This window comes from Pan paniscus, chromosome 8, assembly GCF_029289425.2.
Source record: "Pan paniscus chromosome 8, NHGRI_mPanPan1-v2.0_pri, whole genome shotgun sequence".
Lineage (NCBI taxonomy): Eukaryota > Metazoa > Chordata > Mammalia > Primates > Hominidae > Pan > Pan paniscus.
This window is the reverse complement of record NC_073257.2, coordinates 141984690-142012287: the sequence shown is the minus strand read 5'-3', so window position 1 is coordinate 142012287 and position 27598 is coordinate 141984690. Positions and strand designations below refer to the sequence as shown.

General features: G+C 44.2%; 2 protein-coding genes across 11 annotated transcripts in view; one reads left to right on the top strand and one right to left on the bottom strand.

Annotated features, from left to right (window-relative positions):
* The first annotated feature begins 2181 nt into the window (after positions 1–2181).
* The window catches only part of C8H10orf143 (chromosome 8 C10orf143 homolog), a 95244-nt gene continuing 69827 nt past the window's right edge, over positions 2182–27598 (top strand). For 4 of the 10 annotated variants that reach the window (XM_034931727.2, XM_034931724.3, XM_057299018.2 and 1 more), the window contains exon 1: positions 5694–5845. In XM_034931727.2, the coding sequence (XP_034787618.1) occupies positions 5777–5845 (69 nt within the window). In that variant the 5' untranslated portion in view covers positions 5694–5776. Of the gene's footprint in view, positions 5846–6052; positions 6369–12088; positions 12219–12298; positions 12472–15332; positions 15451–17071; positions 17224–27598 lie in introns of those variants that run through there. The other 6 variants (XM_063607592.1, XM_063607594.1, XM_063607593.1 and 3 more) reach the window with 6 other exon arrangements.
* LOC100972366 (cTAGE family member 2-like) lies at positions 6375–10601 on the bottom strand. Its single transcript, XM_034931723.3, has one exon. It carries the CDS (start codon positions 10506–10508, stop codon positions 8178–8180), a length of 2331 nt encoding a protein of 776 aa, XP_034787614.2. The 5' UTR covers positions 10509–10601; the 3' UTR covers positions 6375–8177.

Sequence of the window (27598 nt, the reverse complement as noted above, 5' to 3'; positions counted from 1 at the left end):
TTCAGCTCCAGAATGTTTTCATCTTCCCAAGCAAAAGCTCTGTACTCACTTGACAGTACCTTCCCATTCCTCCTCCTCCTCCCAGGCCCTGACAATCACCATTCAACTTTCTGTCTCCACACCTTTCACTACTCTAGGCAGCTCATATAAGTGGAATCATAGTTTGGACTCTTTGTGATTAGCTTATTTCACTTAGCATTACGTCTTCAAGGTTCATCCATGTTGTAAAATGTGCCAAAATTCCCTTCCTTTTTAAGGCTGTGTATTATTCTACCATATATATACATACAGTAGAATATTATATATATACACATACAGACCACATTTTATTTATCTACTGATGGACATTTGGGTTGCTTCCAACTTTTGGCTATTGGGAATAATGCTGCTATGAACACGGGTGTACAAATGTCTGTTCTGAGTCCCTGCCTTCAGTTATTTTGTGTATATTCCCGGAAGTGGAATTGCTGGATTATATGGTAATTTTATTTTTAATTTTTTGAAAAAACACCACACTGTTTTCAACAGTGGCTACAGCATTTTACATTCCCACCAGCCATGCACAAGAGTTCCAATTTCTCCACACCCTAGCCAAAACTTGTCATTTTCTTTTTCTCTTTTTTTTTTGAGAGGGGGTCTTCATCTGTTTCCCAGGTTGGAGGAGTGCAGTGGCACAATTTCAGCTCACTTGCAGCCTCGACCTTCCAGGCAATCTGCCCACCTCTCAGCCTCCTGAGTAGGTGGGACTACAGGCGGGAGCCACCATACCTGGTTAATTTTTGTATTTCTGTTTTTTTGTAGAGACGAGGTCTTGCCATGTTGCCCAGGCTGGTCTCAAACTCTTACACTCAAGTGATCCACTCAGCTCAGCCTCATGAAGCTCTGAGATTTCAGGCATGAGCCACCCACCATGCCCGGCTGCTTTTTTTTTGAGACGGAGTCTCGCTGTGTCACCCAGGCTGGAGTGCAGTGGCACGATCTTGGCTCACTGAAACCTCTGCCTCCTGAGTTCAAGCGATTCTCCTGCTTCAGCTTCCCGAGTAGCTGGGATTACAGGCCTGCACCACCACACCTGACTAATTTTTATATTTTTAGTAGAGACGGGGTTTCACCATGTTGGCCAGGTCTTGAACTCCTGGCCTCAAGTGGTCTGCCTGCCTCAGCCTCCCAAAGTGCTGGGATTACAGGCATAAGCCACAGTGCCTGGTCACTGTTTTTTTTCTTTTTGATAATAGCCATCCTAATGGGTGTGAAGTGGTATCTCAATACGGGTTTGATTAGCATTTCCCTAATAACTGATGATATTATCTTCATGTGCTTATTGGCTATTTGTATATCTTCTTTTGAGAACTGTCTGCTCAAGTTATTTGTCTATTTTTCTGTTTTGTTTCTTTTTTGAGACAGGGTCTCACTTTGTTACCTCAGATAGAGTACAGTGGTGAGATCATGGTTCCCTGCAGCCTCAAACTCCTGACCTCAAGTGATCCTTCCACCTCAGCCTCTCTAGCAAGAGGCTAATTTTTTGCTTTTTGGAAAGACAGGGTCTTGCTGTCTTGCCCATGCTGGTATTTGTCCATTTTTTCAATCAGGTTTTTTGTTGTTGTTGTTGAGTTGTAGGCATTCTTTTTTTTTTTTTTTTTTTTTTTGAGATGGAGTCTCGCTCTGTCGTCCAAGCTGGAGTGCAGTGGCGCAATCTTGGCTCATTGCAACCTCCGCCTCTCAGGTTCAAGCAATTCTCCTGCCTCAGCCTCCTGAGTAGCTGGGACTACAGGCACACACCACCACGCCCGACTAATTTTTGTATTTTTAGTAGAGATGAGGTTTCACCATATTGGCCAGGATGGTCTCGATCTCCTGACCTCGTGATCCACCCACCTCGGCTTCCCAAAGTGCTGGGATTATAGGAATGAGCCACTGCACCCAGCCAGGTATTCTTTATATAATCTGGACATTAACTCCTTATCAGATATGCGATTTGAAAATATTTTCTCCATTTCCTGGGTTGCCTTTTCACTGGATTAAGTGTCCTTTGATGTACAAAATTTTAAATTTTGATATAGTCCAAATTATTTTTTTCTTTTGTTGACTGTGCTTTTGGTGTCATATGCAAGAATCCAATATCATGAAGTTTTCCCATATTTTCTTTACTTTTCTTTTTTTTCTTTTTTCTTTTTTGAGACGGAGTCTCACTCTGTCACCCAGGCTGGAGTGCAGTGGCGCGGTCTCGGCTTACTGCAACCTCTGCCTCCCAGGTTCAAGAGATTCTCCTGCCTCAGCCTCCCGAGTAGCTGGGACTACAGGCACGTGCCGCCACCACCATGCCTGGTTAATTTTTTGTATTTTAGTAGAGACAGGGTTTCACCATGGTGGCAAGGCTGGTCTCCATCTCCTGACCTTGTGATCCACCTGCCTTGGCCTCCCAAAGTGCTGGGATTACAGGCTGGAGCCACTGTGCCTGGCCAATTTTTCTTTCTTTCTTTTTTTTGAGATAGAGTTTTGTTTTGTCGCCTAGGCCTGGAGTGCAGCGGTGTGATCTTGACTCACTGCAACCTGCGCCTCTAGGGTTTAAGCAATTCTCATGCCTCAGCCTCCCAAAAATCTGGGATTACAGGCATGCACCATCATGCCTGGCTAATTTTTGTATTTTTAGCAGAGACAGGGTTTTGCCATGTTGGCCAGCTGGTCTTGAACTCCTGGCCTCAGACAATCCGCCTGTCTTGGCCTTCCAAAGTGCTGGGATTACAGGCATAAATCACTGTGCCTGACCTCCCATATTTTCTTCTAATAATTAATCTATTTAACATATTAAAATAGTGAGCATTCAAACCATCACTTTATAGATGTCACATATTATTTTTAAAGTTTTTCAAACTTAAGATATTGAGAATTTAAATAAATATACTATGTAAATAATAGGAGAGGTTTAGCATACATCTTGCAGTTAGTACCCAAGTGACTGATGCTTGGTAAATACTGTGCTAAGCTAAACTGCATCCTTCTAAATATACCTATTGCTGTATCTCATTCCTAGGCTAAGCAGTTCCCCCACCCTAGTACCGAATGGTTGCCTCATGCATCCATTTAAGAAAGACAGCAGACCAAAACTGGAGTCACTAAATGCTAAGGATCCATGCTACCAAACTGAAACCTGGGTTGCTTACTTGTAAGATCTTCTGAGAAATCAGGAGAGAGATGAAAGCCAAATTACATTACACCAAGATTTCGTCTACACCTCTATAAGGAAAGTAATCTTGAAATGACTGATCTGCTATTTGTTCATTCTTCCTGCTTTCCTCCACTTTTTCCTGCCTGTCAAACTCACCCACTCAGTCCTCATTGGAGCACCTTTCTATCTTGTAGACTGCCTGGTGCATGCAATGCTATTAAAAACCAATCAGATCTTTGAAACTAAATTTGTTGAAATTTTGTTCTTATACACATCTGAAAAGCAGCCATAAGTATAATGGCCAGTGATATCAAAAGTGGGTAACAAAGCAAGTCATCTAATCTAAACTGCAAGACAAGCATTTTGAGAGGCCTACAAGTATACCTTATTTTCAATTCTGAAATGCAGAAAGTCCTCCAAATTAGTTTTTCCCCACGCTTGGAGTAAACTCATTTGAACTGATATGAGACTATTTACAACCTTTATTTATTTATTGTATTTATTTTATTTGAGACAGGGTCTCACTCTATTGGCCAGGCTGGAGTGCTGTGGTGTGATCACAGCCAACTCACTGCAGCCTCAACCTTCCAGGCCCAAGCAATCTTCCCACCTCAGCCTTCTGAGTAGCTGGGACTACAGGTGGGCGCCATAGTGCCCGGCTAATTTTGTTATTTTTATTTTGTAGAGACGGGGGTCTCACTGTGTTGCCGAGGCTGGTCTCAAACTCCTGGGTTCAAGCAATCCTCCCGCTTTGGCCTTCCAAAGTACTGGGATTACAAGCATGAGCCACTGTGCCTGGCCCTATTTACAACCTTTATATATCCCACTTAGGGTGAATATTTGTGAATACTCACACATTTCTGCTATAGAAACATTGTTTGACTACGGGGGCATACAATATATCTCACCTTTTTTAAACATTCAAAAAATTCTGAATTTCACAAACACATCTGGCCTGAAAGGTTTTTGATAAGGGACTGTGAATCAGTGGTGGCATAATTAGTCTTAGGAGTACTAATAGGAGAAATGTAACATTTGTTAAGTACTTAGTTTGTGTCCAGCATTGTTCTAAGTATCTTCTTGGTAAATGCCTCATGTAATCCTCACAATCTCTATGCTTTATCATCCTATCCTTTATAAATGAGGAAACTGAGGGAGATTAACTATTTAATTTGCCGAGGATCATGCAGCAAATAGCCCGAAGAGCGATTCATGCGTTTCACCATAATGGTTAAGAACAGGGCTTTGTCAAAGGATACCTTCAACTGCAGCAGAATGATGGACTCAAATCACAGAGACACGACAAAGTGACGGGTAGTCAGCTGTGGGTTGGTTCAGAGGCTCAGGCTGTTCCGGCTCTAGGTGATTTCCTGCTTTCCTAGGGTTCTCACCAGCTGCCCTCATGGTGACAAAAAGGCTGCTGCAGCTCCAGGAAACTTACACTGGGCAAGGACAACAGGAAGAAAACAGCCCCCACCCACCCAACTCCCTTTTTAACTAGAAGATCTTTCCCGAAACTCTGCCTCAACAGACCTCGCTTACTTCTCCCTGGCCCGTACTAGGTCGTGTACCCATCGTTAGCCAATCGCTGGCAACGGATTGGCCCCGTTTTAATTTATCCAAAAAAGGCGCCAGTCTGGGCTGTTTGGAGCAGTCAAGGGAGCTCCGTGCTAAGGCAGGAGGGGCCTGGACATGCGGCTGCAGGAGTCCGGGCCTCGGTGCCCTAAGATGAGGGCTCAGTGGTGCTCAGCACCGCGCCGGGCCAGAGACTGAGCCGCCGCCGGCTGTTGAGGGTTGGTTGGCTGAATCCCCGGCAGGGGCCAGGCGGAGCGAACATCACCGCGGCAACTGCCTCCACAGCACACACTCCCGACAGTGGCTGCGCTTTTCCCCTTCAGCACAGCCCAAAGGCCCCGGCAGCTCAGCACCTGCGACCTCCTAATGCCCTCCAGCCTACGGAGGAGTAGAAGTCCTTCCGGGGCCTCCCAACCAGCAGCCACCAGCCACCAGCCACCAGCCACAAAAGCCGTGAGCCGCGCGGGGCTGGCCTGAAAGCTCTGCGTCTTCCCACCGCGGCAACAGCAGCTCCCACCCGGAAGCGAGGCAGGCCTGCGGACCACAACTCCCAGAAACACCCGCTGTCTCGCTCAAGCTAATTGACCCGCTGCGCCATCTATTAGCCAACCAGCCACAGGGAGACGGCTCCCCACGAGGCCTAACAACCAATCATAAGACAGAGGAGGCGGGCGCCCCTCCAGCCGATCCACGGGGTGTTGTCAAAAGTTTGGCGGGATCCTGAAGGAATGCTTTCTTTAGAGCCCCACGGCTGCTCCTGTGAAGGGAGAAGCGACAAGCAGAGATATGCAGGGACCTCTCTGCGAAGTAATGACTTGGGGCAGACGGACAACGCCCACAGCAACCCAATAGTCTCAGAAGACTCTGGTCTCTGCTACTCCTGCCTGCGGTCCTCGCCTTGGTGCTCTCGCGCTTCCCGCGGCGTCCCGCCCCTCCGTCTCCTTATTGGCTCCCGAGGGCCTTGTGCGGAAGGGGGCGTGGTGCGCGGGCCTCGGCCAGGCCTGAGAGGCCGGGAGGGTTTGACCCTGGGGCTGCATGGACAGCTTAGCGCTCGGCCGCTGGCGACGGCGGAGGGCGGAGGATCTGCAGGTTCCGGGGGACGTGGTGAGCCCCCGGGGCCTGGGCGTTAGGGACGGGAGGGCGGATGGCCCCTGGGCGGGTTCCCACCGCGCCTCGTTTTTGCCGGCGCGGCCCTGCCTGTGAGGAGGCCTGGCCCAAGACACTCGCACGCTCGCGTACGTCCCTGGGAGGGCGTGGCCAGTTATGGGCGTGGCCTGTCAGGGCGGGGTTGTGACACCGCCCTCCCGGTTTCGCGCCTGCGCAGTCGGGCGCGGAGCTCGGGCACCTTCCTGACCAACATGCTCACTGGGGCTCCAGACCCAGGCTCCCTAAAACATGGGCCGAGACTCACTGCAGGACCTCGGGTGCTTGGTATCCGTGTCATGTCTTCTCCTGCCGTCTACACTTGACTGTTCCTGAGTCTCGTTCACTGAGCGCCTGCCACGTGCCAGGCCCAGGGCTGGGTGTTGGGGGACGAGTACGTGGGGAGCGAACACGCGCAGAAAATTACCCGGCATTGAGCGTGTTAGTGCTTCTTGGGCTGAGTCCATTAACTGATGAGCAGAGGGTAAGATGAGATGGTAATGGGGAGACTTGCACAAGATCCCAGGGTGCGTGGGTAAGTCAGGTATGTGTGAGACTTGAAGGATGACCGGGGGTAGGCAGGATGGGAGGTGACAAAAAACAGTGTTGGAGGAAGGAGCTTAGCGTCTTAGGGGCACTGAAAGAAGTACTGCAGGATTGGAGCTGGAAGACAGAGCTGCTTGGCATTAATGTATTTTATCTTCCACCTCTGCTTGCAAATTGGCCAGTTCTTACTTAACCTCGTTTATTTCAAAGTTCCTTGCTAGGGGCAGCAGTGAGCAGCCAACATACCGCATATTTGCTTTTTTTTTTCTTCTAGAGCTACACAGGCTTGGTAAGTGCAGGATCCGTCTTCCCAGTTAATACAGGCAGCATTTTTTTAGATGTCTTTACTGCGTAGCGGGAATGACTAGCTTTCTACCCTGCACCATCTCTTTCCTCACTACCCACTGCCTGGCCGTGAAGCCAGTACCACTTAGGTTTCTGTCACAGCCGCACCCCTCCTCCAGGTACCAATTGTTATATTACTAGGGTGCAGATTACCCCAGTAATATAGTAATAATATGGTATAGTAATGTAGTATAGTAATAGTATAGTACAGTAATATAGCAGGTTAGGGTGCTTTTGTAACCAAGAGCCTTCAAAGCACGCTGGCCCTAACAAGATGGAAGTTTGATTCTCCTGCACAGAACAGCATGGACGTGAGCAGTCCAGTGGGGTGGAACCCAGGGTCACTAAATATAGGCGTAGGGCTGGTGGCACCCAGATCAGGGGATATGCAGGGACCTAAGTTCCTTCCCCTCACACCATCCCCTGGGTGTTACCCTCCTCTGCATAGCCAAGGGTGGCTCACCACTACCGTGCTACCAGATGGCAGAAAAACAAACAGAAAAGTGACATGATTATGCTGATGTGTTGAGACCTTACTTCACTGCCCTGGAAAATGAAAGGTGTGATCAGGGTGCAGGCAGGGAGGCAAGGCTTGTGGCTTCAGTAGTATGTCAGAGGAGAAGTGGCAGAGGCTTGCACAAGAGAGGGCAGTGGGGTGGTGACGCTAGACAGACGTGACTGTGTAGAGGGAGAGCAGACAGTCTCACTGATGGAGTGGCAGTGGCAGGGTAATGTGAAGAGTGGAGTCCAGGGTGTTGTAGGGGTTGACTTGAGCCCTGTGAGGGCAGTACTGCTGCTCCTTGAGAGAAGAGTGGTGTGGAGGCAATGAAGAGCTCCTGTTAGGCCATGCTGTGTTTTCTGCGACTTTGAGACATTTAGTGGAGACATGGCAAATACTGCTAGTGATTGAATGGTTATCATGTGGATTATCTGAATTTTTTTAATCAACTAAAATTTATTTAAGCATAAAGTTACTTTCACATTTGTCTACACCTACAGTAAATACAGTTGTTGGCATAAAGACACAGCCTTTAGAATTTAAAGCCTCCCCACCTGCAAGATTACATACGTAAAACTCCCACTATTGTTTCTATAATAGTGGATTAATCAAATTAAAAGTTATACTATCGAATAAAATACAATGGAAATAATTTACTTATAAGATTCATATTTAAATCATCCTTATTTACAAAATACTATCCTAAGAATTATAATTCCATTAAGTTTCAATTTGAGCAAAAGTGTAATCACTTAAGTAACAGCAGTTACTTGAAATGAGATCAGTCAGAATTACTTTTGAAGAGAGCAAAAATATTGTCAGGTATCTTGCTGCGGTTTTGGATGTTCCGTAGCAGGCTCATTTGAAGGTGGAATCAGCCCTGAAGGGAACTCACTTCTACCTTCAGAATGTGGGGGTGGGGGGAAAAATCCAGGTCTTGAGGGGAAGGTAAGGAGTAAAACCCCTCGGTGGATAGACATTTCTCATTGCAAATGGAGCATGTGGTGGACCTAGGAAATCCCTTGGTGGAAAATAATCTCGAGAAGCTCCAAACCTGGTTCCTGGAGGAGGTGGGGGGAAAGCAGGTCCTCTTCTCATGAACGGGCCCCTTGTATCCACTGGAAACAGTGGACCTCTGATTGGGGCAAGAGGTGGAGGAACAAAGCCAGGGCCAGTTGCTTCATTTTCAGCAGGGAGAGATGAATCAGGGATATTTAAATTACCAAGATCATCTTTGGTGTCATTTCTACTGGATTCCATTTCTGAAGGCATTGACCCATCCATTTTATCCAAAGGAGGCATATTAAAACTTCTGAGTTCTGCTGGTCCAGACAGTCTACCAGAGTTAGAATAAAATCTGTCTTGCCTTTGTGGAGGAAGAGCTGAATCAAGATATGATTGCCCTGGTGGAGGAAACATCATCCTACGGTCCTGTTCCCTCGGAAGTGACAGGGACCCAGTGTCAGAAGGAGACCTGTGAGGATCGGTTAACCTCTCACAGCTTGATTCTCCTCTTTCCTTGGTAATCTGATGGTCCAGAGGATTCCCTGGGCCTCTTGAGCCTCTTCCTTCCCCCACTGGAGGCAAAGGTGAGAGTCTGAGTGGACCCTCCAACAGAGTTGCGGGAGAGAGAAAAGCTCTTGTTTCAGATGAAGGCCGACCCAATGATGAGGGACCATATGGGGAATGCTCTCTGCCAAATTCTGTATTTGGAACATCAAGTACATAAGGATCTTTTTCTAAAAGTTCAAATTTAAACTCTGTTTCAGTTAATTTTTGTCTGTTGTGAGCATTTTCTTTCCTTAAATCATTGAGGTTTCTTTCAGCAGTCCAAGCTGCCAACCAATTATGATGTGCCTTTTTCTCATGGGAAATAATCTGCCGTTGATAATAATGAATAGTTCTCTCCAATTCTTCTTCAAGATCTTTGGCTTGCTGTCTGTAGGTCTCCAGCTCTTTAGTGGCATGGCTGATCTTTTTGTCTACCTTAGAAAGTTTCTCTTCTTTCTCTAACCGGCTATTTTCCTCTACTGTTAATTTCCTGTAGAGTTTCATTTCATTTTCTTGATATAATTCAGTCATTACTTTAAGTTTCTGTTGAAGCTTCTGATTCTCACTTTGAAAATGTGTGTTTTCTGACTGCAAAGATGCTTGTTCAGTCCGAAGATTTTTAATATGCTCTGTAAGCTCTTCCTTTGTTTTATCAATTTCAGATAACTGGATATAAATTTGGTTTCTTTCTCCTTCTAAGGTTTTTAAAGAAGCATTTAACTTAGTAGCATGAATCAGTTTCTTCAGAGCTCCTTTTGGAGGATCATCTAAGTAAGCATCATCTTCTGATTCACTGTTCACTTCTAATTCTAAGTTATCATCATCCGTTACGTCTTCTCTAAGCCTAGCAGCCCAATCTTTCATCTTTAGCAAACGTTCAGTCAGAGTCTTGATGTGATTTTCTTTATCATTTAGAACTTGTTCTGCATGTACTTTGGAGTCTTCAAATGTTATTTTCTGTTTATTAAGTTCACTCACTTGTTCGTTCCATACTTCAGCTTCTTGCAAAAGCTGTTTCTGGCTTTCCTGAAGGTGAGAGTTTTCATTCAAAGCATCTTTTATTGCTATCTTCAGTTGTTTCTCAGTCATTTTAAATCTCTTGAAGATCATTTTGGCTTCAGCTACTTGTGATTTGAGGGATTCTGACTCATCTGCTACAGGCTGTGTCGTTTTTGAAATATCCGCCATCAATTCATTTTGTTGAGAATGTTTAGATTTCTCTTCTTTTAACTCTTTTTCTAGACAGAGAATTTCATGCTCAAGTTCAGAATTGGACCTGTTCAACTTTTCACAGGTTGCCTCCAAACTTCGTGCTTCTGCTGCCGCCTTCTCAAAGCTGGCATCCTCTAACGATGACGCTACTTCATAGTCTTCATACTCTTTTTGAACAAGGCTAAATTTTTCAAGTAGTTTACATTTTTCTTCAATTAGTCCAGGAAGCATTATAGCAAGCTTTTTCTCTCTTCCCACATAAAGCCGACTCCTAACCGATCTAAAACTTCTCCACAGAAAAAGGAGAACAGCAAAAAATGCAGCAACAGCTGCACATATCACCATTTCCCATGGAAAACCATGAGGATTCGAATCCAGTCTCATACTTTCAGGCAGCGCTGCCACAACCCTGCGTGGCTCCCCCAGGACCAGCCCCAAGTACCGCTGAGGGGTAGCCCCTGGCTCCTCCATTCTGCCAAGGCTGCTCTGGCGGTCGCCGCAGTAACCCCGGCCACAACAAGCAGCGGAGAACTCGCAGCCTTCCGTCCGGAACCCGAATCCGCACCCGGCAAGCGGAGCAGACCATTGTGGAGCCGGCTGCGGGGGGGAGCTGGGGGATGCGGGCGCTCGCAGGCCCACTCTGCCCATCCAGCCCCCTTGTTACACTATATCCTGAGGTAGCACATGTTGGACCCGCGCAAGCCCCACCCCTTGGTTTGGTTTTGGCCAGGCAGCCGTGGGGAGGTGGGGAGTTTTGTTTTGTTTTGTTTTGTTTGGGGGGGGGGTGGACGGAGTCTCACTCTTGTCGCCCAGGCCGGAGTGCAGTGGCATAATCTTGGCTCACTGCAACCTCTGCCTCCTGGGTTGAAGCGATTCTCTTGCCTTAGCCTCCGGAGTAGCTAGAATTACAGGTGCCCGCCACCATGCCCAGCTAATTTTGTATTTTTAGTAGAGATGAAGTTTCACCATGTTGGCCAGACTGGTCTCGAACTCCTGACCTCAGGTGATCTGCCTGCCTCAGCCTCCCAAAGTGCTGGTATTACAGGCATGAGACACCGTGCCCATCCTGGATTATCTGAATTTATAGCACAACACTGCTAAATTATTCCCATGATACAAAGGAGGCAGCTGAAACACAGAGGGGGTAATTAACTGGCCTAAGGATACACAGCTAGTAAATGGTAGAACTAGGTCTTAAATCCAAGCCATCTGGCTCCAGAGCCTGCCCTCTTAACCACAGGGCTGCACAGCTTCCCATGTGGCATTTGTGGAACTAAAATACAAAGCAGGCCAGGCACAGTGGCTCATGCCTGTTATCCCAGCACTGTGGGAGGCCAAGGCAGGCTGATCACTTGAGGTCAGGAGTTCCAGATCAGCCCGGCTAACATGGTGAAACCCTGTCTCTACTAAAAATACAAACATTAGCTGGGCTTGGTGGCACACGCCTGTGATCCAGCTACTCAGGAGGCTGAGACAGGAGAATTGCTTGAACTCGTGAGGCAGAGGTTGCAGTGAGCCGAGATCACACCACTGCATTCCAGCCTGGATGAAAGAGTGAGACTCCGTCTCAAATAAAAAAGTAAAAATAAAATATACCCACAAAGCTTCACAATGAAGTCCTAAATTGGCTGTCATAAAATGATGAAAAGTGTGATGCTGTGGGCTGTCAGGGAAGGGGAGCCAGAGGTCATTATTGATCAGAGCGAACAGGGAAGGTTTAATGGAAGACACCCTGAATGATCTGTCAGGTTGGAATTGCTGAAATGGAGTGCCAGGCTTCAGGTTGCAATACTTCTTGACTGTTACCAAAGAATAATGAGTTGGGTATCTTATTGGCATGGTGTATATTGCCTCTTAATTTGATAAAGTTTTGTTTATGTTGTATTGTGTCCTAGTCTTTGATTTAATAATCCAGATTGAGTTCAATAAAGTATCCAAGTTCTACCAAGTTTTCTGTCCTCTCTCTGCCTCTCTGTGTATTTCTCTCTCACAGGCATCTCCAGAATTTGGTTTCTGAGGAACGGTAACTAGTTTCTTACTTCTGTTCACAGCCTAGAGGCTCTGTACTCTGCACATAACCACCAGCAAAGTTTTGAAAAACACAGCAGCCAGGACCCATCTCTGTAGTGACTTTGCAGGTGATTCTCGGGCAGGGCCAGAGTGAAGCACCTCTGCTGTGATGTGAGTGTCTTATCACTGTGCGTTTCCTTGCAGTCCAGTTAGCTAGCATGGTCACATGTGTCATAGTTCAATGACAGTAGTGTTTTATCGTTTCCATTGGGCAGACAACGTTTTGAGCGCCTGCTGTGTCTCAAGCCCTGTCCTAGGCACTGGAGATGAGATGAAGAAATGATGAGTAGAGACCTTGCTTACGTTTATCCTGCAACTCATGGTGAGGCTTACTCTGCAGCTCCAGTGCTCGGCTTTTTACACAGTAAGTGCCCCTGCTTACCACACCCTGGCCACACTCATGTGTTTCAGATTGAAAGTTGACTGCCTAGAACGCCTAAAGATTCATGTCCACTCAGTCTTTCATCTCTGCTGAGATTCTTCTCCCTAAAGAACTCACTGAAGACCAGGTTTCTTGGGTAGAGCAACATTTTAGATACCTGGGCTGGAAAATCAAGTCGATAATTTTTTTTTTTTTCTGATGTCATATGAGTTGATTCAAGATCCTTCTTTCTAGCTTTTTTTTTTTTTTTTTCTTTTTGAGACAGAATCTTGCTCTGTTGCCCAGGTTGCAGTGCAGTGGAGCGATGATGGCTCACTGCAGCCTCAATCTCCTGGGCTCAAGCGATCCTCCTGCCTCAGCCTCCTGAGTAGCTGGGACTACAGGCAAGCATCACCACGCCCAGCTAATTTTTTAAAACTTTTTTGTAGAGACGGGATCTTGCCATGTTGCCCAGGCTGGTCTCAAATTCCTGGGCTCAAGTGATCCGCCTGCCTTGGACTCCCAAAATTCTGGGATTACAGGCATGAGCCACTGCACCTGGCCTCATGTACAAGTGTGTATGTATTTATTTATTTATTTACTTATTGAGGCAGAGTTTCGGTCTGTCACCCAGGCTGGAGTACAGCAGTGCCATCTGGTTTCACTGCAACCTCTGCCTCCTGGGTTCAAGTGATTCTTCTGCCTCAGCATCCCCAAGTAGCTGGGACTACAGGCGTGTGCCAGCTAATTTTTCTAATTTTAGTAGAGATAAAACTAAATACCCAAAGGAAAAGGCAGAGAATAAAAAAATCAAGACTCAGCTGTGCATGGTAGCTCAACACCTGTAATCCCAGCACTTTGGGAGGCCAAGGCAGGCAGATCACCTGAGGTCAGGAGTTCAAGACCAGTCTGACCAACAAGGATAAACCCCGTCTCTACTAAAAATACAAAATTAGCTGGGCATAGTGGCTCATGCCTGTAATCTCAGCTACTTGGGAGGCTGAGGCAGGAGGATCACTTGAGCCTGGGAGACAGAGGTTGCGGTGAGCCGAGATCGCATCATTGCACGCCAGCCTGGGTGGCAACAAGAGTGAAACACAATCTTTAAAAAAAAAAAAAGACTCAATTATAAGTCCATCTATAAGAAACTCACTTTAAATATAAAGATACAATAGATAAAAAATAAAAGGATGCAAAAAAAAAATCATGCTAACACTGACCAAAAGAAAGGTGGAGTTGCTATATTAATAAAAGACAAAGTCAATTTCAGGGTAAAGAATATTACCATGGATATAAAAGGTGATTTCATAGTGATTAAAAAAGTCAATTCATCAAGAGGACATAAAATTCATCAATGTTTATGCATCTAACAACAGAGCTTCAAAATACATGAAGCAAAAACTGATAGAACTGCAAGGAAAAATAGGCAAATCCACAATTATATTAGTAAGTTTCAGTATCTTCTCACAAAAATTGATAGATATATGAAGAAAATTATTAAGGATATAGAAAATGTAAACTAAACTACTGGCCAGTGTAGTGCCTCACGCCTTTAATCCCAGCACTTTGGGAGGCCAAGGCAGGCGGATCACTTGAGGTCAGGAATTTGAGGCCAGCCTGGCTAACATGATGAAACCCCATCTCTACTAAGAATACAAAAAATTAGCTGGATGTGGTGGCAGGCGCCTATAATCCCAGCTACTGAAGAGGCTGAGGTGGGAGAACCACTGGAGGCAGAGGTTGCTGTGAGCTGAGATGGCGCCACTGCACTTCAGCTTGGGTGGCAGAGTGAGAGTGTCTCAAAAAAAATAAAAATAATAAAATAAACTACCGAACCACCTGACTTACTTGGAATTTATAGAACTCTTCACTCAAAAACAGCAGAATACAAATTTCCCAAGACTAATTATATTTTGGGCCATAAAGGAAGCCTCAATAAACATAAGCTGGGACTACAGGCACATGTCACCCCATCCCGGGTAATTTTTGTGTGTTCTTGTAGAGACAGATTTTCACCATGTTGTCCAGGCTGGTCTCAAACTCCTGGGCTCAAGCAATCTGCCTGGCTTCAGCCTCCCAAAGTGTTGGGATCACAGGCATGAGCCACCATGCCTGGCCTCAATTTTGTTTTCTGCCTGAAGGAATTTTTTTAAACATTTCTTATAGGACAGGTTTGCTGGTGATAATTTTTTTAACTTCTATATTCTGAAAAAGTTTTTTTTTTTTTGAGACAGAGTCTCGCTCTGTCACCAGGCTGGAGTTGCAGAGAGCTCACTGCAACCTCTGTCTCCTGGGTTCAAGAGATTCTCCTGCCTCAGCCTCCCGAGTAGCTGGGACTACAGATGCTTGCCACCATAGCTAATTTTTGTATTTTTACAGAGATGGGATTTCACCATGTTGGCCAGGATGGTCTCAGTCTCTTGACCTCATGATGCGCCCGCCTCCGCCTCCCAAAGTGCTGGGATTACAGGCTTGAGCAACCGCGCCCGGCCAAAAAAATCTTAATTTTATCCTTATTTTGAAAGATATTTCCACTGTGTGTGGAATTCTAAATTGATAGGTTTTTTTCTTTCAGTAATATAAAAATGTTGCTCCACTGTCTTGACACAGTTGCTTCCAATGAAAAATCTGCAGCCACCCTTTCTCTGCTCCTCAGTGTTGAACGTATCTCTTGTCTCTGGCTGCCTTTAAGGTTGCCCTTGACCTGTGGCTTTGAACTGCTCATCACGTGCTCTCATATAGTTTTCTTCATGGTTCTGTGCTTGGGTTATTGAGATTCTTGGATCTCTGGGTTTATAGTTTTCATCAAATTTGGTATACTTTCAGCCTAGATAAATAGATAGATTTTTTTTTTTTTTTTCCAGACAGAGTCTCTGTTGCCCAGGCTGGAGTACAGTCGCACGATCTTGGCTCACTGCAACCTCTGCCTCTCAGGTTCGAGTGATTCTTCTGCCTCAGCCTCCCAAGTTGCTGGGATTACAGGTGCGCTCCACCACACCCCGCTAATTTTTTGTATTTTTAGTCGCCACGGGGTTTCACCATGTTGGCCAGGATGGTCTTGAACTTCTGACCTCAGGTGATCCACCCACCTCAGCCTCCCAAAATGCTGGGATTATAGATGTGAGCCACCATGCCCGGCCTCAGCTATTACAGCTTTCAACATTTTTTCTGTCCCTTTTCTCCCCTCTCCTTCTACAACTCCCACTACACATCTATTAAGCTTCTTGATAGTTGTCCCACAGTTCCCTGATGCTATGTCTACTTTTAAAAATCTCTTTTCTGTGTTTGATTTCTGATTGTTTCTACTGCTGTGCCTTCAAGTTCATGAATCTTTTTTTCTGCAATGTCTAGCCGTCCACTAATTACATCCAGTGCATTTTTAATCCCAGACATTATAGCATTTGATTTGGATCTCATAACATTTGATTTTTATCTTTTAAAAAATATCTTCCATGTTTTGTTTAATATTTTGTACATATACAGTTATATTAACTCTTTTAATGTTCTTCTCTGCTAAATTTAACATCTGTGTCTGTTCTTTGGCAGTTTTTGTTTTTGAGACAGAGTCTCCCTCTCTTGCCCAGGCTGGAGTGCAGTAGCTCACTGCAACCTTCGCCTCCCAGGTTCAAGCAATTCTCGTGCCTCAGCCTCCCGAGTAGCTGGGACTACAGGCACACACCACCACGCCCCGCTAATTTTTATATTTTTAGTAGACATGGGATTTCATCATGTTGGCCAGGCTGGTCTTGAACACCTGACCTCGTCATCCACCTGCCTCAGCCTCCCAAAGTGCTGGAATTACATGTGTGAGCCACTGTGCCTGGCCCTATTTTGTCCATTTTTGGTCAGTTCATGCAGGAGAGTAAATCTTGTTGGTCCAGATTGGCCCAAAGAGGAAGTTGGGTAATACAGTTTGGGTCAGAGTTTAAAAGAAAATGAAGCCCGGGCGCGGTGGCTCACACCTGTAATCCCAGCACTTTGGGAGGCTGTGTTGGGTGGATCACAAGGTCAGGAGTTCGAGACTAGCCTGGCCAACATGGTGAAACCCCGTCTCTACTAAAAATACAAAAATTAGCCGGGTGTGGTGGCGCGTGCCTGTAATCCCAGCTACTCAAGAGCCTGCGGTGGGAGAATCGCTTGAACCCGGGAGGCGGAGGTTGCAGTGAGCCAAGATCACGTCACTGCACTCCAGCCTGGGTGACAGAGTGAGAGTCCGTCTCAAAAAAAAAAAAAAAATAAAGAAAAAATAAAAAAAAATTAGGTTGAGCGTGGTGGCTGTAATCCTTGCACTTTGGGAGGCTGAGGTGGACGGATCACTTGAGGTCAGGAGTTCAAGACCAACCTGGGCAACATGGTGAAACCCTGTCTCCACCAAAAAATACAAAAATGGTGTCACACGGCTGTAGTCCCCAGCTATGCAGGAGGCTGAGGCAGGAGAATCACTTGAACCCATGAGGCAGAGGTTGCACTGAGCCGAGATCATGCCTCTGCACTCCAGCCTGGGCAACAGAGTGAGACTGTATCTCAAAAAAATAAATAAATAAATAAAATAGAAGAAGAAGATTCAGAGTTAAATTTCCTTGTTTTACCCCATTGGTTGCAGATTTTGTAGCTCATCTGCTGAGTAAGATCTTTGCCGTGAGAACCTAGTAAATAACCAGCTGATGATGCAGCCCCTGACAGAAGCCCTCATTTTGCCTTCTGTGGTCACTCTTCTCCTTCTAAATAATTATCACCCATTCCTCAAGAAGCAAGGTATTTAATTCTCTCACCCATTTTGTATTTTGGAAACAATCTGTTGAGCTATATTATACTATCTGTTATACTCAGTTTAATGAGATTCCACTATCCTCCCATGTAGATATAGCAAATTGATCAATGATAATTCATCTTTGGTTACAACCCTAATACAGGTGTTCACCCTGCCAGTTATGCCTACACTCAATCATTTCTTTTTTTTTTTTTTTTTTTTTGAGATGGCGTCTCCCTCTTTTGCCCAAGCTGGAGTGAAGTGGCATGATCTTGGCTCACTGCAACCTCCGCCCCCTGGGTTCAAGTGATTCTCCTGCCTCGGCCTCCCTAGTAGCTGAGATTTTGCAGGCGTGCCCTACTACGCCCGGCTAATTTTTGTATTTTTAGTAGAGATGGGGTTTCTCCATGTTGGCCAGGCTGGTCCTGAACTCCTGATCTCAGTGATCCACCCGCCTCGGCCTCCCAAAGTGCTAGGATTACAGGCATGAGCCACCGCGCCCAGCCAATCATTTCTAATTTTTGGCAGGTTTCTTTATATATGACACAGAAAGTCACAATGAGGTTAGGATCGGCAAGGAGGCCATTTTCTGTGGTTAGCCACCTCTTCAGGTGTCTGTTGTGTCCAGCACTGACCCTGGAAGGACTCTGCCTTGGCTTCTGGTTCTTTAATTACCAAGTGCCCAGAACTGAGTGGGGCACATAGTAGGTATTCAGGAAAGGCTTTTTGGTTGACTGACATGTGAGGGTGTGTGTGTGTTTAACTGAGAATTGGTGAAAGGAGGATTAAGCAAATGCATAAAATTGTTGGTATTTTCAAAACATCTTTGTTTAGGGAAAATTATAATTCATTTGGGGAAAACGCCATCAGCGTGCCACATGGTCACCCTTCATTATCATCACATAGCTACTATCTTTTTAGATTTCTCTCTTGGCAGTTATCAAGACCATGTTATTTAGGTTTAGAGTTTTTTTTGTTTTTGTTTTTTGAGACAGAGCTTCCCTCTATCATCCAGGCCTGAGTGCAGTGGTGTGATCTCAGCTCACTGCAACCTCCGCCTCCTGGGCTCAAGTGATTCTCATGTCTCAGCCTCCAGAGTAGCTGGGATTACAGGCACGTGCCACTATGCCCAGCTGATTTTTGTATTTTTAGTAGAGACAGGGTTTCCCTATGTTGGCCAGGCTTGTCTCGAACTCCTGGCCTCAAGTGATCCTCCTGCCTGGGCCTCCCAGAGTGTTGGGATTACAGGTGTGAGCCACCGTGCCTGGCCAGGTTTAGAGTTTTTTTTTTTTTCAGTGTGTAATTAAGTGGTTTTTAGTAAATTTACAGCTGTGCAACTATCACCACCCAGTTTTCATTCTCTTCACTTCAGAAAAATCTCTGGCCATTGGTAGTCACTCTGTTCACATCCCTAGCTCCAGGCAACCACTGACTGACTTTCTGTCTCTGGATTTGCCTTTTCTGGAACTTTCTTGTAAAAGGAGTCATACCTGATAGGGTCTCCTGCAGCTGGCTTCTTTCAGTTTGCATCATGTTTTCAAGGTTCATCCAGATAAAGCATAGATCAGTAGTGTGCTCCTTTTTATGGCTGTATAATATTCCATTGTGTGAATAGAACACGTTCTGTTTATCCATTCATTTTGGTTATGAATAGTGCAGAAAATTCTGAAAATTCACATAGGTACCGATCATTGTGTGAACATATCTCTTAGATGGATACTTAGGGCTGGAATTGCTGGTTTCTATGGTAAATTTATTTTTAACTTTCTAAGAAACTGCCAAAATATTTTCCAAAGTGGCTACACCATTTTACATGCCCACCACCAACATATGAGGGATCCATTTTGTCCACATCTTCATATATAGTCATTCTAGTAGATACGGAGCAGTATCTCACTGCAGTTTTTATTTTTACTTTTTTTGTAGAGGTGCAGTCTTGCTATGTTGCCCAGGCTGGTCTCAAACCCAGGCCTCAAATGATCTTCCCAAGTCGGCCTCCCAAAATGCTGGGATTACAGGCATGAGCGCCCATGCCTGGCCATCACTGTAGTATTGATGTTGAGCATCTTTTCATATACTTACTGACCTTTCATATATCTTCATTGGGGAAATTACTCTTCACATCTTTTGCTCCTTTAAAAAATTGTGTTGTCTTTTTGTCAAGTTGAGTTTTTAATATATTCTGGGCTGGGTGCAGTGGCTTATGCCTGTAATTCAAGCATTTTGGGAGGCTGAGGCAGGAGAATCGCTTGAACCCAGGAGGCAGAGGTTACAGTGAGCTGAGATCATGCCGCTGCACTCCAGCCTGGGTGACAGAGCGAGACTCTGTCTCAAAAAAAAAAATAAAAAATAAAAAATAAAAAAATTAAATTTTATATATATATTTTTTCTGGATACTTGTATCATATATATGATTTGTAAACATTTCTTCTCCACGAATGTGGCTTGTCTTTTCGTTTTCTTTTTTTTTTAATATATTTTAAGTTTTGGGATACATGTGCAGAATGTACAGGTTTGTTACGTAGGTATACACGTGCCATGGTGGTTTGCTGCACCCATCAACCCATCATCTATATTAGGTATTTCTTCTAATGCTATCTGTGCCCTAGCCCCCTGCCCCCTGAAAAGCCCCAGTGTGTGGGTGTGTGATGTTCCCCTCCCTGTGTCCATGTGTTCTCATTGTTCAACTTCCACTTATGAGTGAGAACATGTGGTGTTTGGTTTTCTGTTCCTGTGTTAGTTTGCCAAGAATGATGGTTTCCAGCTTCATCCATGTCCCTGCAAAGGACATGAACTCATCCTTTTTGAGGGCTGCATAGTATTCCATGGTATATATGTGCCACATTTTCTTTATCCAGTCTATCATTGATGGGCATTTGGGTTGGTTCCAAGTCTTTGCTATTGTGAATAGTGCTGCAATAAACATACATGTGCATGTGTCTTTATAGTAGAATGATTTATAATCTTTTGGGTTTATACCCAGTAATGGGATTGCTGGGTTAAATGGTATTTCTGGTTCTAGATCCTTGAGGAATTGCCACACTGTCTTCCACAATGGTTGAACTAATTTACACTCCCACCAACAGTGTAAAAGCGTTCCTATTTCTCCACATCCTCTCCAGCATCTGTTGTTTCCTGACTTTTTAATGATCACCGTTCTAACTGGCGTGAGATGGTATCTCATTGTGGTTTAGTTTGCATTTCTCTAATGACCAGTGATGATGAGCATTTTTTCATGTTTGTTGGCCTCATAAATGTCTTCTTTTCAGAGGTGTCTGTTCATGTCCTTTACCCACTTTCTGATGGGGTTGTTTATTTTTTTCTTGTAAATTTGTTTAAGTTCCTTGTAGATTCTGGATATTAGCCCTTCATCAGATGGAGAGATTGCAAAAATTTTCTCCCATTCTGTAGGTTGCCTGTTCACTCTGATGATAGTTTCTTTTGCTGTGCAGAAGCTCCTTAGTTTAATTAGATCCCATTCATCAATTTTGGCTTTTGTTGCCATTGCTTTTGGTGTTTTAGTCATGAAGTCTTTGTCCATGCCTGTGTCCTGAATGGTATTGCCTAGGTTTTCTTCTAGGGTTTTTATGATTTTAGGTCCTATGTTTAAGTCTTTAATCCATCTTGAGTTAATTTTTGTATAAGGTGTAAGGAAGGGGTCCAGTTTCAGTTTTCTGCATATGGCTAGCCAGTCTTCCCAACACCATTTATTAAATAGAGAGTCCTTTCCCCATTGCTTGTTTTTGTCAGCTTTGTCAAAGATCAGAAGGTTGTAGATGTGTGGCGTTATTTCTGAGGCCCCTGTTCTGTTCCATTGGTCTGTATGTCTGTTTTGGTACCAGTACCATGCTGTTTTGTTTACTGTAGCCTTTAGTGTAGTTTAAAGTCAGGCAGCACGATGCCTCCAGCTTTGTTCTTTTTGCTTAGGATTGTCTTGGATATGCGGGCTCTTTTTTGGTTCCATATGAAATTTAAAGTAGTTTTTTCTAATTCTATGAAGAAAGTCAGTGGTAGCTTGATGGTGATAGCATTGAATCTATAAATTACTTTGGGCAGTATGGCCATTTTCCCGATATTGATTATTCCTACCCATGAGCATGGAATGTTCTTCCATTTGTTTGTATCCTCTTTTATTTCCTTGAGCAGTGGTTTGTAGTTCTCCTTGAAGAGGTCCTTCACATCCCTTGTAAGTTGGATTCCTAGGTATTTTATTCTCTTTGTAGCAATTGTGAATGGGAGTTCACTCATGATTTGGCCCTCTGTTTGTCTATTATTGGTGTATAGGAATGTTTTTGAGTTTTGCACATTGATTTTGTATCCTGAGACTTTGCTGAAGTTGCTTATCAGCTTAAGGAGATTTTTTGCTGAGACAATGGGGTTTCCTAAATATACAATCATGTCATCTGCAAGCAGAGACAACTTGACTTCCTCTCTTCCTATTTGAATACCTTTATTTCTTTCTTTTGCCTGATTGCCCTGGCCAGAACTTCCAATACTATGTTGAATAAGAGTGGTGAGAGAGGGGATCCTTGTCTTGTGCTGGTTTTCAAAGGGAATGCTTCCAGCTTTTGCCCATTCAGTATGACATTGGCTGTGGGTTTGTCATAAATAGCTCTTATTATTTTGAAATACATTCCATCAGTACCTAGTTTATTGAGAGTTTTTAGCATGAAGGGCTGGTGAATTTTATCAGAGGCCCTTTCTGCATCTATTGAGACAATCATGTGGTTTTTGTCATTGGCTCTGCTTATGTCATGGATTACATTTATTGATTTGTGTATGTTGAACCAGCCTTGCATCCCAGGGATGAAACCAACTTGATTGTGGTGGATAAGCTTTTTGATGTGCTGCTGGAATCAGTTTGCCAGTATTTTATTGAGGATTTTCACATCAATATTCATCAGGGATATTGACCTGAAATTTTCTTTTTTTGTTGTGTCTCTGCCAGATTTTGGTATCAGAATGATGCTGGCCTCATAAAATGAGTTAGAGAGGAGTCCCTCTTTTTCTGTTGTTTGGAATAGTTTCAGAAGGAATGGTACCAGCTCCTCTTTGTACCTCTGGTAGAATTTGCCTGTGAATCTGTCTGATCCTGGGCTTTCTTTGGTTGGTAGGCTATTAATTACTGCCTTAATTTCAGAACTTGTTATTGGTCTATTCAGGGATTTGACTTCTTCCTGGTTTAGTCTCGGGAGGGTATATGTATCCAGGAATGTATCCATTTCTTCTAGATTTTCGAGTTTATTTGTGTAGAGGTGTTTATAGTATTCTCTGATGGTAGTTTGTATTTCTGTGGGATCAGTGGTGATATCCACTTTATAATTTTTTTTTTTTTTTTTTTTTTTTGGTGAGACAGAGTCTCACTCTGTCGCCCAGGCTGGAGTACAGTGGCACGATCTTGGCTTACTGCAAGCTCCGCCTCCCGGGTTCACGCCATTCTCCTGCCTCAGCCTCCCGAGTAGCTGGGACTACAGGTGCCCGCCACTACACCCGGTTAATTTTTTATATTTTTAGTAGAGATGGGGTTTCACCTGTGTTAGCCAGGACGATCTCGATCTGACCTCGTGATCCGCCCGCCTCGGCCTCCCAAAGTGCTGGGATTACAGGTGTGAGCCACCGCGCCTGGCCCCCTTTATCATTTTTTATTGTGTCTATTTGGTTCTTCTCTCTTTTCTTCTTTATCAGTCTGGCTAGTGGTCTATCTATTTTGTTAATCTTTTCAAAAAATCAGCTCCTGGATTCATTGATTTTTTTTGAAGGGTTTTTTTGTATCTCTATCTCCTTCAGTTCTGCTCTCATCTTAGTTATTTCTTGTCTTCTGCTAGCTTCTGAATGTGTTTGCTCTTGCTTCTCTAGTTCTTTTAATTGTGATGGTAGGATGTCAATTTTTGATCTTTCCCACTTTCTCCTGTGGCATTTAGTGCTATAACTTTCCCTCTAAACACTGCTTTAGCTGTGTCTCAGAGATTCTGGTACATTGTATCTTTGTTCTCATTGGTTTCAAAGAACTTATTTATTTCTGCCTTAATTTCGTTGTTTACCTATTAGTCATTCAGGACCAGGTTGTTCAGTTTCCATGTAGTTGTGCGGTTTTGAGTGAATTTCTTAATCCTGAGTTCTAATTTGATTGCACTGTGGTCTGAGAGACTGTTTTGATTTCCGTTCTTTTGCATTTGCTGAGGAATGTTTTACTTCCAATTATGTGGTCAATTTTAGAATAAGTGCAATGTGGTGCTGAGAAGAATGTATATTCTGCTGATTTGGGGTAGAGAGTTCTATAGATGTCTATTAGGTCTGCTTAGTCCAGAGCTGAGTTCAAATCCTGAATATCTTTGTTAATTTTCTGTCTCGTTGATCTATCTAATATTGACAATGGGGTGTTACAATCTCCCACTATTATTGTGTGGGAGTCTAAATCTCTTTGTAGGTCTCTTAGAACTTGCTTTATGAATCTGGGTGCTCCTCTATTGGGTGCATATATACTTAGGATAGTTAGCTCTTCTTGTTGCATTCATCCCTTTACCATTATGTAATGCCCTTCGTCTTTTTTTGATCTTCATTGGTTTAAAGTCTGTTTTATCAGAGACTAGGATTGCAACCCTGCTTTTTTTGCTTTCCGTTTGCTTGGTAAATATTCCTCCATCCCTTTATTTTGAGCCTATGTGTGTCTTTGCAGGTGAGGTGGGTCTCCTGAATACAGCACACCGATGGGTCTTGACTCTTTATCCAGTTTTCCAGGCTGTGTCTTTTAATTGGGGGCATTTATCCCATTTACATTTAAGGTTAATATTGTTATGTGTGAATTTGATTCTGTCATTATGATGCTAGCTGGTTATTTTGCCCATTAATTGATGCAGTTTCTTCATAGTGTCGATGGTCTTTACAATTTGGTATGTTTTTGCAGTGGCTGGTACCAGTTTTTCCTTTCCATATTTAGTGCTTCCTTCAGGAGCTTTTGTAAGGTAGGCCTGGTGGTGACAAAATCTCTCAGCATTTGCTTGTCTGTAAAGGATTTTATTTCTGTTTCACTTATGAAGCTTAGTTTGGCTGAGTATGAAATTCTGGGTTGAAAATTCTTTTCTTTAAGAATGTTGAATATTGGCCCCCACTCTCTTCTGGCTTGTAGGGTTTCTGCTGAGAGATCTGCTGTTAGTCTGATGGGCTTCCCTTTGTGGGTAACCCAACCTTTCTCTCTGGCTGCCCTTAACATTTTTTTCTTCATTTCAATCTTGGTGAATCTGACGATTATGTATCTTGGGGTTGCTCTTCTCAAGGAGTATCTTTATGGTGTTCTCTGTATTTCTTGAATTTGAAAGTTGTCCTGTCTTGCTAGGTTGGGTAAGTTTTTCTGGATAATATCCTGAAGAGGGTTTCCAAGTTGGTTCCATTCTCCCTGTCACTTTCAGGTACACCAGTCAAATGTAGGTTTGGTCTTTTCACATGGTCCCATATTTCTTGGAGGCTTTGTTCATTCCTTTTCATTCTTTTTTCTTAATCTTATCTTCATGTTTTATTTCATTAAGTTGATCTTCAATCTCTGATATCCTTTCTTTGGCTTGGTCGATTCGGCTGTTGATAGTTGTGTATGCTTCATGAAGTTCTCGTGCTGTGTTTTTCAGCTCCATCAGGTCATTTATGTTATTGTCTAAACCGGTTATTCTAGTTAGCAATTCATCTAACCTTTTTTCAAGGTTCTTAGCTTCCTTACATTGGGTTAAAACATGCTCCTTTAGCTCAGAGAAATTTGTTATTACCCGTCTTCTGAAGCCTACTTCTGTCGATTCATCAAACTGATTCTCTCTCCAGTTTTGTTCTCTTGCTGGCAAGGAGTTGTGTTCCTTTGGAGGAGAAGAGGCATTCTGGTTTTTGGAATTTTCAGCCTTTTTGCGCTGGTTTTTCCTCATCTTCATGGATTTATCTACCTTTGGTCTTTGATGTTGGTGACCTTTGGATGGGGGTTCTGTGTGGATGTCCTTTTTGTTGATGTTGATGCTTTCTGTTTGTTAGTTTTCCTTCTAAGAGTCATGCCCCTTTGCTGCAGGTATGCTGGAGTTTGCTGGAGGTCCACTCCAGACCCTGTTTGTCTGGGTATCACCAGCAGAGGCTGCAGAACACCAAAGATTGCTGCCTGTTCCTTCTTCTGGAAGCTTCGTCCCAGAGGGGCACCTGCCAGATGCCAGCTGGAGCTCTCCTCTATGAGGTGTCGGTCAACCCCTGCTGGGAGGTATCTCCCAGTCAGGAGGCACAGGGGCCAGGGACCCACTTGAAGAGGCAGTCTGTCCCTTAGCAGAGCTTGAGTGCTGTGCTAGGAGATCCCGCTTCTCTCTTCAGAGCTGGTAGGCAGGAACGTTTAAGTCTGCTGAAGCTGTGCCCACAGTCGCCCCTTCTCCTAGATGCTCTGCCCCAGGGAGATGGGAATTTTATCTATAAGCCCCTGACTGGGGCTGCTGCCTTTCTTTTAGAGATGCCCTGACCAGAGTGGAGGAATCTAGAGAGGCAGTCTGGCTACAGTGGCTTTGTCAAACTGTGGTGGGCTCCACCCAGTTCGAACTTCCTGGAGGCTTTGTTTACACTGTGAGGGGAAAACCGCCTACTCAAGCCTTGGTAATGGCAGCTGCCCCACGCCCCCTGACCAAGCTCAAGCATCCCAGGTTGACTTCATACTGCTGTGCTGGCAGTGAGAATTTCAAGCCAGTGGATCTTAGCTTGCTGGGCTCCTTGGGGGTGGGATCCACTGAGCTAGACCACTTGGCTCCCTGGCTTCAGCCCCCTTTCCAGGGGAGTGAATGGTTCTGTCTCGCTGGTGTTCCAGGTGCCACTGGGGTATGAAAAAAAAACTCCTGCAGTTAGCTTGGTGTCTGCCCAAATGGCCGTCCAGTTTTGTGCTTGAAACCCAGGGCCCTGGTGGTGTGGGCACCCGAGGGAATCTCCTGGTCTGTGGGTTGCGAAGACCATGGGAAAAGCATAGTATCTGGGCTGGAGTGCACCGTTCCTCATGGCACACTCCCTCACAGCTTCCCTTGGCTGGGGTGGGAGTTCCGTGACCCCTTGTGCTTCCCGGGTGAGGCGATGCCCCACCCTGCTTCAGTTGTCCCTCCATGGGCTGCACCCACTGTCTAACTAGTCCCAATGAGATGAGCTAGGTACTTCAGTTGTAAATGCAGAAATCACCCACCTTCTGCACTGATCTTGCTGGGAGCTGCAGACTGGAGCTGTTCCTATTTGGCCATCTTGCCAGCTTCCACTTTCTTAATGGTGTTGTTTGAAGCCCCAAACCTTTGAATATTGATGAAATCCAAATTTTCAAGTTGTTTCTTTTAGGGATCATTCTTTTGGTGTTGTATCTGAGAAATATTTGCCTATTCCAAGATCATAAGGATTTTTTTTCCCTATGTTCTCCTTTAAAAATTTTACACTTTTAGTTCTTACATTTAGGCTTCTGATCCATTTCAAGTTAATTTTTGTGCATGATATATGTCAAGAGGCCAACTTTATCTTTTTACATGTGGATATTGAATCGTGTCAGCACCATGTCTTCTAAAGACTGTTCTTTCTCCATTGAATTTTCTTGGCACCCTTGTCAAAGATCATTTGACCATAAATATAAGGGTTCATTTCTGGACTCTCAGTTCTGTGCCATTGACCTGTATGTTGATCCTTATGCCAATACCATATTGATTACTGGAGCTGTATATTAAGTTTCTATTATATTAAGTTTTGAAGTCTTTTTTATACATTGTTTAGTTTCTAGTGCTTCTTTAGTTGTATTTTTCAGTCTTATTTCTCCACTTAGCCTGAAAGCAGACTCAAGACCCAGCTCAGTCATTTCATATCACCAGACTTCAGGCAAGTTGGCTAAGGTTTTTTTTTACTTCTTTTTCCTCATCTATAAAATAGAAATAGAACTCCATATCCCTCCATTGTCACAGGATTATTGTGAGGATCAAATGAAATAACAAACGTGGAAACATCTGAACTAGTTTTCTATAAATGCAAAGGACATTTATTAGGCTCTGCCTGTTGCAAGTAAATGCGCATAACTGCTTTCCTTAAGATCCTTAATTTATTCAGGACTATAACTTAGGTTTACAGTGTGCTTGGTAAACCTTGCAAGCCTAAAATTAATCCTCAACAAGTCCAGTGTGTTCATTTATGTCTTTTTCAGAATCAAAGTAGAAGAGTGGTTTTTCCTTAATCTTCTCCATTATCTCAAGATAACTCACTCCCCTAGAATTCAGTTGCCCTCTTACTTTGAGTGTTGGCTTGCTCATATCAGAACTTGCCTTCTCTTTGCCAAGCTAGACTTGGTCAAGAGTGTGGACTGAAAGCTCGAGCATAGTAGGCTGAGGAGTCTTTTTTAAAAAAGGTCACAGTATCAAG

What these genes read in the sequence shown, in the direction of transcription:
- LOC100972366 (XM_034931723.3), bottom strand. Translation starts at nt 10,508, where the DNA reads ATGGAGGAGCCAGGGGCTACCCCTCAGCGGTACTTGGGGCTGGTCCTG.